Below are 12,384 nucleotides of genomic sequence, written 5' to 3' on the forward strand. Positions count from 1 at the left end.
TCCTATGCGCACAGAGCAGCCATATATGTGGAGTGCGGCTCTGCGGGTGGAGGTCGGTGCTGGAGGCTCCATTATTCTCTGTGGAGTGTGGCTCTGCGGGTGGAGGTCGGTGCCGGAGGCACCATTATTCTCTGTGGAGTGTGGCTCTGCGGGTCGAGGTAGGTGCCGGAGGCACCATTATTCTCTGTGGAGTGTGGCTCTGCGGGTGGAGGTCAGTGCTTATTCTCTATGTGGAGTGCAGCTCTGCGGGTGGAGGTCAGTTCTTGAGGCTCCATTATTCTCTATGTGGAGGTCGGTGCTGGAGGCTCCATTATTCTCTATGTGGAGTGTGGCTCTGCGGGTGGAGGTCAGTGCTGGAGGCTCCATTATTCTCTATGTGGAGTGCGGCTCTGCGGGTGGAGGTTGGTGCTGGAGGCTCCATTATTCTCTATGTGGAGTGCGGCTCTGCGGGTGGAGGTCGGTGCTGGAGGCTCCATTATTCTCTATGTGGAGTGCGGCTCTGCGGGTGGAGGTCGGTGCTGGAGGCTCCATTATTCTCTATGTGGAGTGTGGCTCTGCGGGTGGAGGTCGGTGCCGGAGGCTCCATTATTCTCTATGTGGAGTGCGGCTCTGCGGGTGGAGGTCGGTGCTGGAGGCTCCATTATTCTCTATGTGGAGTGCGGCTCTGCGGGTGGAGGTCGGTGCTGGAGGCTCCATTATTCTCTATGTGGAGTGTGGCTCTGCGGGTGGAGGTCGGTGCCGGAGGCTCCATTATTCTCTATGTGGAGTGCGGCTCTGCGGGTGGAGGTCAGTGCTGGAGGCTCCATTATTCTCTATGTGGAGTGCGGCTCTGCGGGTCGAGGTAGGTGCCGGAGGCCCCATTATTCTCTATGTGGAGTGTGGCTCTGCGGGTGGAGGTCGGTGCCGGAGGCTCCATTATTCTTTATGTGGAGTGCGGCTCTGCGGGTGGAGGTCGGTGCCGGAGGCTCCATTATTCTCTATGTGGAGTGCGGCTCTGCGGGTGGAGGTCAGTGCTGGAGGCTCCATTATTCTCTATGTGGAGTGCGGCTCTGCGGGTGGAGGTCGGTGCTGGAGGCTCCATTATTCTCTATGTGGAGTGCGGCTCTGCGGGTGGAGGTCAGTGCTGGAGGCTCCATTATTCTCTATGTGGAGTGCGGCTCTGCGGGTCGAGGTAGGTGCCGGAGGCCCCATTATTCTCTATGTGGAGTGTGGCTCTGCGGGTGGAGGTCGGTGCCGGAGGCTCCATTATTCTTTATGTGGAGTGCGGCTCTGCGGGTGGAGGTCGGTGCCGGAGGCTCCATTATTCTCTATGTGGAGTGCGGCTCTGCGGGTGGAGGTCAGTTCTTGAGGCGCCATTATTCTCTATGTGGAGGTCGGTGCTGGAGGCTCCATTATTCTCTATGTGGAGTGTGGCTCTGCGGGTGGAGGTCAGTGCCGGAGGCGCCATTATTCTCTATGTGGAGTGCGGCTCTGCGGGTGGAGGTTGGTGCTGGAGGCTCCATTATTCTCTATGTGGAGTGTGGCTCTGCGGGTGGAGGTAGGTGCCGGAGGCACCATTATTCTCTGTGGTGTGTGGCTCTGTGGGTGGAGGTCGGTGCTGGAGGCTCCATTATTCTCTATGTGGAGTGCGGCTCTGCGGGTGGAGGTCGGTGCTGGAGGCTCCATTATTCTCTATGTGGAGTGCGGCTCTGCGGGTGGAGGTCGGTGCTGGAGGCTCCATTATTCTCTATGTGGAGTGTGGCTCTGCGGGTGGAGGTCGGTGCCGGAGGCTCCATTATTCTCTATGTGGAGTGCGGCTCTGCGGGTGGAGGTCGGTGCTGGAGGCTCCATTATTCTCTATGTGGAGTGCGGCTCTGCGGGTGGAGGTCGGTGCTGGAGGCTCCATTATTCTCTATGTGGAGTGTGGCTCTGCGGGTGGAGGTCGGTGCCGGAGGCTCCATTATTCTCTATGTGGAGTGCGGGTGGAGGTCGGTGCCAGAGGCTCCATTATTCTCTATGTGGAGTGCGGCTCTGCGGGTGGAGGTCGGTGCTGGAGGCTCCATTATTCTCTATGTGGAGTGCGGCTCTGCGGGTGGAGGTCGGTGCTGGAGGCTCCATTATTCTCTATGTGGAGTGTGGCTCTGTGGGTGGAGGTCGGTGCTGGAGGCTCCATTATTCTCTATGTGGAGTGCGGCTCTGCGGGTGGAGGTCAGTGCTGGAGGCTCCATTATTCTCTATGTGGAGTGCGGCTCTGCGGGTGGAGGTCGGTGCTGGAGGCTCCATTATTCTCTATGTGGAGTGCGGCTCTGCGGGTGGAGGTCGGTGCTGGAGGCTCCATTATTCTCTATGTGGAGTGCGGCTCTGCGGGTGGAGGTCAGTGCTGGAGGCTCCATTATTCTCTATGTGGAGTGCGGCTCTGCGGGTGGAGGTCGGTGCTGGAGGCTCCATTATTCTCTATGTGGAGTGCGGCTCTGCGGGTGGAGGTCAGTGCTGGAGGCTCCATTATTCTCTATGTGGAGTGCGGCTCTGCGGGTGGAGGTCGGTGCTGGAGGCTCCATTATTCTCTATGTGGAGTGTGGCTCTGCGGGTGGAGGTCAGTGCTGGAGGCTCCATTATTCTCTATGTGGAGTGCGGCTCTGCGGGTGGAGGTCGGTGCTGGAGGCTCCATTATTCTCTATGTGGAGTGCGGCTCTGCGGGTGGAGGTCGGTGCTGGAGGCTCCATTATTCTCTATGTGGAGTGCGGCTCTGCGGGTGGAGGTCGGTGCTGGAGGCTCCATTATTCTCTATGTGGAGTGCGGCTCTGCGGGTGGAGGTCGGTGCTGGAGGCTCCATTATTCTCTATGTGGAGTGCGGCTCTGCGGGTGGAGGTCGGTGCTGGAGGCTCCATTATTCTCTATGTGGAGTGCGGCTCTGCGGGTGGAGGTCGGTGCTGGAGGCTCCATTATTCTCTATGTGGAGTGCGGCTCTGTGGGTGGAGGTCGGTGCTGGAGGCTCCATTATTCTCTTTGTGGAGTCCAGCTCTGCGGGTGGAGGTCGGTGCTGGAGGCTCCATTATTCTCTATGTGGAGTGCGGCTCTGCGGGTGGAGGTCGGTGCTGGAGGCTCCATTATTCTCTATGTGGAGTGCGGCTCTGCGGGTGGAGGTCGGTGCTGGAGGCTCCATTATTCTCTATGTGGAGTGTGGCTCTGCGGGTGGAGGTCGGTGCCGGAGGCTCCATTATTCTCTATGTGGAGTGCGGCTCTGCGGGTGGAGGTCGGTGCTGGAGGCTCCATTATTCTCTATGTGGAGTGCGGCTCTGCGGGTGGAGGTCGGTGCTGGAGGCTCCATTATTCTCTATGTGGAGTGTGGCTCTGCGGGTGGAGGTCGGTGCCGGAGGCTCCATTATTCTCTATGTGGAGTGCGGGTGGAGGTCGGTGCCAGAGGCTCCATTATTCTCTATGTGGAGTGCGGCTCTGCGGGTGGAGGTAGGTGCCGGAGGCTCCATTATTCTCTATGTGGAGTGCGGCTCTGTGGGTGGAGGTCGGTGCTGGAGGCTCCATTATTCTCTATGTGGAGTGTGGCTCTGCGGGTGGAGGTCGGTGCTGGAGGCTCCATTATTCTCTATGTGGAGTGCGGCTCTGCGGGTGGAGGTCAGTTCTTGAGGCGCCATTATTCTCTATGTGGAGGTCGGTGCTGGAGGCTCCATTATTCTCTATGTGGAGTGTGGCTCTGCGGGTGGAGGTCAGTGCCGGAGGCGCCATTATTCTCTATGTGGAGTGCGGCTCTGCGGGTGGAGGTTGGTGCTGGAGGCTCCATTATTCTCTATGTGGAGTGTGGCTCTGCGGGTCGAGGTAGGTGCCGGAGGCACCATTATTCTCTGTGGAGTGTGGCTCTGCGGGTGGAGGTCGGTGCTGGAGGCTCCATTATTCTCTATGTGGAGTGCGGCTCTGCGGGTGGAGGTCGGTGCTGGAGGCTCCATTATTCTCTATGTGGAGTGTGGCTCTGCAGGTGGAGGTCGGTGCCGGAGGCTCCATTATTCTCTATGTGGAGTGCGGCTCTGCGGGTGGAGGTCGGTGCTGGAGGCTCCATTATTCTATATGTGGAGTGCGGCTCTGCGGGTGGAGGTCGGTGCTGGAGGCTCCATTATTCTATATGTGGAGTGCGGCTCTGCGGGTGGAGGTCGGTGCTGGAGGCTCCATTATTCTCTATGTGGAGTGTGGCTCTGCGGGTGGAGGTCGGTGCCGGAGGCTCCATTATTCTCTATGTGGAGTGCGGGTGGAGGTCGGTGCCAGAGGCTCCATTATTCTATATGTGGAGTGCGGCTCTGCGGGTGGAGGTCGGTGCTGGAGGCTCCATTATTCTCTATGTGGAGTGTGGCTCTGCGGGTGGAGGTAGGTGCCGGAGGCTCCATTATTCTCTATGTGGAGTGCGGGTGGAGGTCGGTGCCAGAGGCTCCATTATTCTCTATGTGGAGTGCGGCTCTGCGGGTGGAGGTAGGTGCCGGAGGCTCCATTATTCTCTATGTGGAGTGCGGCTCTGTGGGTGGAGGTCGGTGCTGGAGGCTCCATTATTCTCTATGTGGAGTGCGGCTCTGCGGGTGGAGGTCGGTGCTGGAGGCTCCATTATTCTCTATGTGGAGTGCGGCTCTGCGGGTGGAGGTCGGTGCTGGAGGCTCCATTATTCTCTATGTGGAGTGCGGCTCTGCGGGTGGAGGTCGGTGCTGGAGGCTCCATTATTCTCTATGTGGAGTGTGGCTCTGCGGGTGGAGGTCGGTGCTGGAGGCTCCATTATTCTCTATGTGGAGTGCGGCTCTGCGGGTGGAGGTAGGTGCCGGAGGCTCCATTATTCTCTATGTGGAGTGCGGGTGGAGGTCGGTGCCAGAGGCTCCATTATTCTCTATGTGGAGTGCGGCTCTGCGGGTGGAGGTAGGTGCCGGAGGCTCCATCATTCTCTATGTGGAGTGCGGGTGGAGGTCGGTGCCAGAGGCTCCATTATTCTCTATGTGGAGTGCGGCTCTGCGGGTGGAGGTAGGTGCCGGAGGCTCCATTATTCTCTATGTGGAGTGCGGCTCTGCGGGTGGAGGTAGGTGCCGGAGGCTCCATCATTCTCTATGTGGAGTGTGGCTCTGCGGGTGGAGGTCGCTGCTGGAGGCTGCATTCTCTATGTGGAGTGCAGCTCTGCGGGTGGAGGGTATATGCACACGTTGTGGATTTGTATGCGGATCCATAGCAGGATTTGGCCCTGCGGATACGTTGCCGATTTGTGCGCGGTGTACAGTACTATGGAAATGAATAACCGCTGTGCACATGCTGCAGATAATTTCGCTCGGAAACGCAGCAGTTTATTTTCCGCAGCATGTCTATTCTTTGTGCGGATTCCGCAGCGTTTTTACACCCATTTCATTATAGGAATCCGCAGGCCAAATCCACACAAAATTCTGAGTAATTCAGCAGTAAATCTGCAGGTAAAACACAGGTCATTTTACCTGTGGATTCTGCAGATTCCACGCTGAAAAATTCACACAGAATCCACAACGTGTGTACATACCCTTCATCTTTATCTGAGCCCTCAGTGATCTTACAGCCGGGAGTTTCCAGGATCGCTAGTTTCAGGGCGATCCTAGTGCTGATCGAGCCGTCTGCCTCCATCTAAAGTTATGTAGTGTCAGGTGGTCGAGCCGCTCTTTCTTTCCTCTGCATTGCTGGTAGTGAAATAGACTTGTCCATTTTCTAGATGGATGTTGAGATGATTTATAGTTGGTTGTGTGACGCCGGTCTCCTGGGAGTGTGCTCCGGGTGCGCGCTCCCTTCCTTTTCAAGGGGCAGCACCTGCACGTCTGAAGACATTCTCAGCCAATAGCAGCGAGACTGTCACGGATGTGTCAGAGGCAGCAGATCATTGCACTGCATCCATCTGCAGAAGGTCTCAGTAATTTGCTTTGCAGATGAGTGGCCACCTCCCCCAGTACTAATGGCCACACCTGGACCTGAGTGTTGGTTTACTTGCTGCTGGCAAGCGCTGGTGATATTTTCTATTTGCACTTCCCTGTTGAGGCTTGGAGCTGCAGCAGGCGGCTAGCGTCCTCTTTAGAGTTTGAAGGACGACGGTGTTTCTCTGAGTCTACACAAGCTAAGTTTCCCCTTGTATTATGTATCCTAGCTGTCTTTAGCGGTAGTGGGGATTGACTAGCGCTCATCCTGTCCTTCCCGATGCAGGGCTTATTGCCAGGGTCAGGCAGGAATTAGTTATCCTGCTCGGTGATAGATGCATAACCTATATAGGGACGATGGGGCAGACAAGGTGACGTTAGATCTGTCTAGGGGTCTTCACTCCCCCGTTCCCTAGTGTTTGGTTCTCTTTCCCTTATACCTTCGTGTTACACTTAGCCTTTCCTTCACTGTACATGATAAAGACGTTTGATATTTAAGGCACCCTCCATTATTGGGAGGTACCTTAGCAATTTTAGTTATCATTGTGTTTTCTGCTACTTAGTTGTACCTGTGCTCCCTTAACCTGATCCTGTCCATCATGCTTGCCCTATTTGAACCTGATCATGTGCATCCTTCTGTAACCTACTCCTGACCCCATCCTGCATCTAACAGAACCTGATCTGTCTTGTGCGCACCTATACCGCTACCCTCACCAGTGCAGTCTGAACCTGATCCTGTACCTGAGTCCGTCCTATGTTCCTGAACACCAAATAAAATTATTAAATAGACATTATAGATGTGATCATGCTACAGTGCAGGCGGCACCACCGGCACTTGCCTGCTGAATGTGAATTAATTTTTTTTTTCAAACCATATTATATTCAATATGTAAAATAGAGGGCAGGTCCCTGAGGGATCAGTGACCTGTCATAAGCCATACAGATGAATATGTAAGTAGAGCAGCACATACAGAGCCCCGCTCACAATCTGACCACAGCCCCGCCCCAGAGCATGAGAATCTCATTACCTGAAAATTACAAATAAAGATTAAACAACCACAAGACGGATTTCATCACCAGGTATCGATGTAATCAGTATAACGGCGCCGACCTGACAGTGTCTGTAGGTTACTGTGCACAATCCTGCTGACAGGTTCCCTTTGGTCAGTGCCCATCAGATTAACATGATTCAATCGGAAGTGCTTCCCTTATCTCAGGCCACGTTCCACTCTATGTACGTTTTTCTTGCTTGAGCTGTATGTGCAATAGACGCTCACTTTCCACCTTGGCATACATGTCCAATAAATTGATGAAAATGTTGCCTACATTGTTGTCTGATCATTATTTGGTAGACATAGAAGTCCATAGATGATATTTTTTATTGGTTGGCCTAGCAGTGTTGGGATCAGCCTGCGTTAGATTATAGTGATCGCCATCTTGGACATTCCACAATATTATCGGATATTGCAGAGCATCATATGATCTTTGTGTTTCTACGTTGAAGATTTTCCCTTTGTCGCTGAATAATTCTATCTCGGCTTAGAAAGTCCCGTCCAACCATTACAGTAGCTCCTTCATTAACACTGTGAGACGTAAATCTCCTTTTGTGCTCACCATCCGGTGTCTTGTCTGCTCTTATTACAGCCTGATATTCCGCACTTGGCATTCTTTCTAAGGCCACTCTACAAAGGGTTACTAACTGACTGTGTTGATGGAAAAGTCTTTGCAAATTCAAATCAATGTCTTTTGTGTCTCAGGTATAACTTCACAACATCGATCAGCTCGCATCTGTTCATCTCCCAAACAGTAAACTTGTAAAAGTGGGTCTTGATTTGCTACAGGAAGCATCGGACCTATTTTGTGATATATTTGGCCCTGGACTTCAAAAGTTGCCATAAATCCTTCAAGTCCAGCTGTCGTACCAGAGGATGTCACCTGGAAAGATGGATTTTATCTCCTAATAATTTGTAGTAAATGCTTAGACTCATGAGTTGTTCCCAACATGTATGAAAAAAGTGGTTCAGGAGGTAGAGATAAAGGTGACAAACTGACTTTACCACTGACCACCACATACCAGGCGATTTACAGTTAAACTTCTTTGCTTGACAATGTTCTCATATTACATCCATTTTACCTACTATGACTCTCAGATATGACCTATAGTCCTGAATTGGGTCGTAGTGAAACACTTCCGAGCTCAGGTCAGCCTGCCTACGTCATTTTTTGACGACGTTCATCCTTTTGTTCAGATGTTTTCAAATTCCTTGATTCAGCCTGTCTTTAATTTAGACTACATACTGTAAAATAATAAATCTCCTCATATGTTTCCCTTATTATCTCCAGTAATTGTATTATTACACAGGATTTTTATGATGTTACATCGGCTCATCTTCTTCTCATTCAGGTCTCTACAATATCTGATCCTCGCAGTGACGATCTTCTATATAAGAGAATTTTCCTGATTTACCCATCAAGGATGGATATGGACAGAGACAAGATGGCGGAGAGGATAATACACCTCACCCTAGAGATCCTCTTCCGGCTTACTGGAGAGGTGAGCGATTCTGATGACGTCACATTACATCATTCTTATCGATGGGAATAACAGATGGACAGAACTGGAGAGGTGAGGACTCTGGGAATGTCTGTAGTGAGATTTATTAATGTGTCTCTCCATAACCAGGATTACACAGTAGTGAAGAAGACCTCTAGTGAGCGCTGTCAGGACCCTGTGTCTGTGGGATGGGGAAGACCCCTGAGCCCAATCACGGGGCCTCCACCTCACCCCCTGATACATGAGAACATCAATGACCACAAGATCCTAGAACTCGCCTACAAGATGATTGAGCTGCTGACTGGAGAGGTGACACTGCTGGGAATGCTGGGACATTATATAGTAACGCTATGAAGGTATCGGGGGGATGACGGTATCATTGTATGTGTCAGGTTCCTATAAGGTGTCAGGATGTCGCCGTCTATTTCTCCATGGAGGAGTGGGAGTATTTAGAAGGACACAAAGATCTGTACAAGGACGTCATGATGGAGGTTCCCCAGCCCCTCACATCACCAGGTAATAGACAGGACTAAATACACTCAGTCTATGGCCAATAATTATCTGTATGTAAAGAATGAATTCAGTCCCTGTATGTGTTTCCTACAGTTCTATCCAGTAAGAGGACAACACCAGAGAGATGTCCCCGTCCTCTTCTTCCACAGGACTGTAAACAAGAAGATCCCAGTGTTCCTCAGGATCATCAGGTAGATGGAGAGAAGGTGTCATGAGATCTCCCCTATGATGTGTAGACAGCTGTGAAGGTCTTGTGCTCAGTCTTGTTTTATCCACCAGTATTATGTTTTATACTTGTGTAATGAGAACGGTGGAGATGGCAGGATTAGAGCTGATCATAGATGGGACTTCTCCATCTGTCTGAGACTTTTACAATATTTGTTTCAGGGTGAAGATCTGACCCATATTAATACTACAGAGACATATGTGAGGGGTGATGAGCGGTGTGAAGAGGAGATTCCTACATATGGCTACCCAGGTGAGTAGTAATGATGAACACATTTTTTTCGAAAAATTCGGCACAAATATGGAACATTCGGACTCGTGATCAGAAACATGAGTAAAATATTAAAAAAATCGGAAACATTTGGTTAAAAAGTGCAGGAAAATGTGTGTGTTGCCACAAAAGTATTTTCAGCTTTCCATTGTAACCATAATGGTGGTGTATCATGAGTGTGGGACATGTGTTTTATGAGGGGAGCGGGTTTACAGAGCTCAGAGGCGCGGCGTGCTTATAAACAGTCTTTTTTTTTTTTTTTTCTCCTAACTTTGTGTGTGCACATTTTGGCTAACCAATCATGGCGCAGGAAACATCGACAATGTCCTGACCCAACAGCTTGTGTCATTAGATGCTGAAATCACATGTCCCTCTGCATATCAACAGCGGCCATCTTGTTTTAGTGCCATTTTGACACTAACAGCGCAGAGCGGCTGCTCCTGATGCCAGCACTGTTAGCAGCTAGTTTTTAGCTATTTAGCTAGGCAGTTTTTTCTTACTCAGCTAGTTTAGCTATGTAGTGTCCTGTATGGCTGTGAAATTGACCTTCCACCAATATTTATTCGAGTGTCCATGACAGCACCACCTGAGAGAGGGGATCCACCCTTCAGGAAAAGGAAACCTACAGATACAAAAGGGCGGCACCTCTCCCACGCATCAGTTGGCTTCCTGTTCTTGGAGGACAGGATTCCCTACAGATCGTCCCTCTTCGATCATCAGGATTCCCAGGCCGGCTGACCGACCAGGGTGGCGGGGGGGGGTCTCCTACCTCGGTCAGTGCGGGATCCCTGGAGGCGCCACGGTGGGACTGGGCAGGGCTCCACAATGTACCCTGATGCAGTGTTTCCCTTATATTTTCTCTTTAGGGGAAGAAATGCTCTGGTAAAATGAAAAGCAGGGAATGTGCCCTTTGCAGTTGTCCCTTGCCAGACGCCTACCCTAAAAAGTTGTCAGCCATGTGTGCGACAGACGGTAGGGGGTAAAAGAAAAAAAAATGGGGTGAACCGGTGGTCCCTAGTTAAGATACATAGTCCCTCCTTACACTCTTCCCCCACTTCTAGAGGTGGCAGAAAAAACCCCTGGAGATTATTAGGACAGAAGTAAAGGATTCTCTAAAATCCCTATCTCATGGGGAATTGTTGTGAATTCGCTTTCTGGCCTACCTCAGGTTACTGCTGAAGGTGGTGGAGCTGGTCAGGTTGACGGAGGGGTTGCGAGTTCTCTCTCTGGGCTCCCTCTGGTGGTTACTGGAGGTAATGGAGCTAATCTGATTAACAGAGGCTTGCCACCTGATAATGAGGACGACGATTGGAGATCTGGGGTTTCGGACTAGATTTAAGACAGCCGACTCCCTCTATCCCTGCTGGTGATTTTTTTTTTTTTTTTTTTTTCCTGCCTCCTGAGGTCTTAGTTTCCAGCTCAGTCCCTGCATGCTCAGCGAAGTGTTCTTTTGCTATTCTGTTCACATTTGATCTGGTTTTGTCTATTTCAGTTTTGTGTGTTCAGCCAGGTCCGGCTGGGGCTGTGCTGAATCACCATCCATATGTTGCTGCTTGTGCCAGTTTATTTTTGTCACTTATTAGATTGGCCTCTTTTTGCTCTGCTTTCAGAATATACCAGAGTGCTGATATAGTGGGTGAAGTCGTGCAACTTCAGTATTTTTGCATCAGACGTGTTGGACCTTTTTAAAAACATATGTGACATACACAAATGTGAACAAGTCGGTCGGACACTGCTCACACCACCCAATGACTGAAACACAACAAGAAAACACAAAATGACAAATTTGCAAAAATACTCTGCAGTAAAAATTATGACAATAATCAGCAAGTGCTGGATAAAAAATACAGGGTATTTAGTCGATACGTTTTTTGCAAAAAATGTATGCCAAGCTGCTCCACCTCGTCACGGTAACCCTTCACGGAGCAATCCCTATCTAATGTATTTAGAACCTGAACATGTGAACAGTGTCTAAATGGACAGGATACAGACAGGCGCCTCCTAGTATGGGCTCGTGGTGTAAGACAGCTCATTTATGTGCATGTCACACAAGAGAGAGGTGGGGTCTCCCAAACCATGCTAAGCAAGGGAAAAAAATGGATTAAAAACATATGTGACATGCACAAATGTGAACAAGTCGGTCGGACAGTGCTCACACCACCCAATAACTGAAACACAACAAGAAAACACACAAATTTTGTGTTTTCTTGTTGTGTGTTGGACCTTTTTGCAGGGTTTTTTGTGTGATTGCAGTCTGTGTCTTTCCTTTCCTGTCCTGTCTAGTCAGTGTGGGTGCCATAGTTTTCTCAGTCTATTTTCCTACCTGCGTTTGTGTTTTCATCTTGTCTCACCGACAATATATGTTTGGGGGCTATCTATTCCTTTGGGGTCTGCTCTGGGGCAGTTTAGATTTCCCCTTTCTTGCTTTAGGCTTGGTTAGCTCTCTGGCTGTGCCGAGGCGTCTAGGATCATCGTAGGCACACTGTCACGTGGACCCGTCCTGTGTGACGCGACCCGCAGGCCGGTAACTGAAACTACAAGGCGCGGCACGTGATATTGTCCTGTGTGACACGGCCAGCCGGCCGGTAACTAAAACAACAAGACAAGGGGAAGGGAAAACAGTTACAAGGGTGGGCCCTACGATAGGGAAAAGGAACGTGGAGACCTCCTGCACTCCCCTGAGTCGGTGTCCCTAACGCTCCTAACGTTCCCTATGCCGGTTCCGCACCGGGTGCCGGTCAGGATACCTGTCGTCCTAGCACACCCTACACCTATCCCTTGCTAGGGAGCTGGGTGGCGCAGGCACTGGCCCCCACCGCTGTACTAATAGACACGAAGGAAAAACACAAACAGGTGAACACCACTTAGCTTTACTCTGTTGCACTTGCTCCTGGCAACAGAGTCCACCATCAGAATGCAGCGCTCCTCCTGAA

The 12,384-nt window shown here is 51.1% G+C and overlaps 1 protein-coding gene across 1 annotated transcript in view; it reads left to right on the top strand.

Annotated features, from left to right (window-relative positions):
- LOC141059296 (uncharacterized) overlaps positions 1-12,384 on the top strand; it is a 103,510-nt gene continuing 91,126 nt past the window's right edge. Inside the window, exons 1-6 of the mRNA XM_073555626.1 lie at positions 1-158; positions 8,293-8,442; positions 8,572-8,751; positions 8,835-8,958; positions 9,049-9,146; positions 9,343-9,433. Coding sequence (XP_073411727.1) covers positions 8,365-8,442; positions 8,572-8,751; positions 8,835-8,958; positions 9,049-9,146; positions 9,343-9,433 — 571 coding nt within the window. The 5' untranslated portion in view covers positions 1-158; positions 8,293-8,364. The remainder of the gene's footprint in view (positions 159-8,292; positions 8,443-8,571; positions 8,752-8,834; positions 8,959-9,048; positions 9,147-9,342; positions 9,434-12,384) is intronic.

This window comes from Dendrobates tinctorius, unplaced genomic scaffold (genome assembly GCF_039654945.1).
Source record: "Dendrobates tinctorius isolate UK_male_01 unplaced genomic scaffold, ASM3965494v1 ptg000226l, whole genome shotgun sequence".
NCBI lineage: Eukaryota > Metazoa > Chordata > Amphibia > Anura > Dendrobatidae > Dendrobates > Dendrobates tinctorius.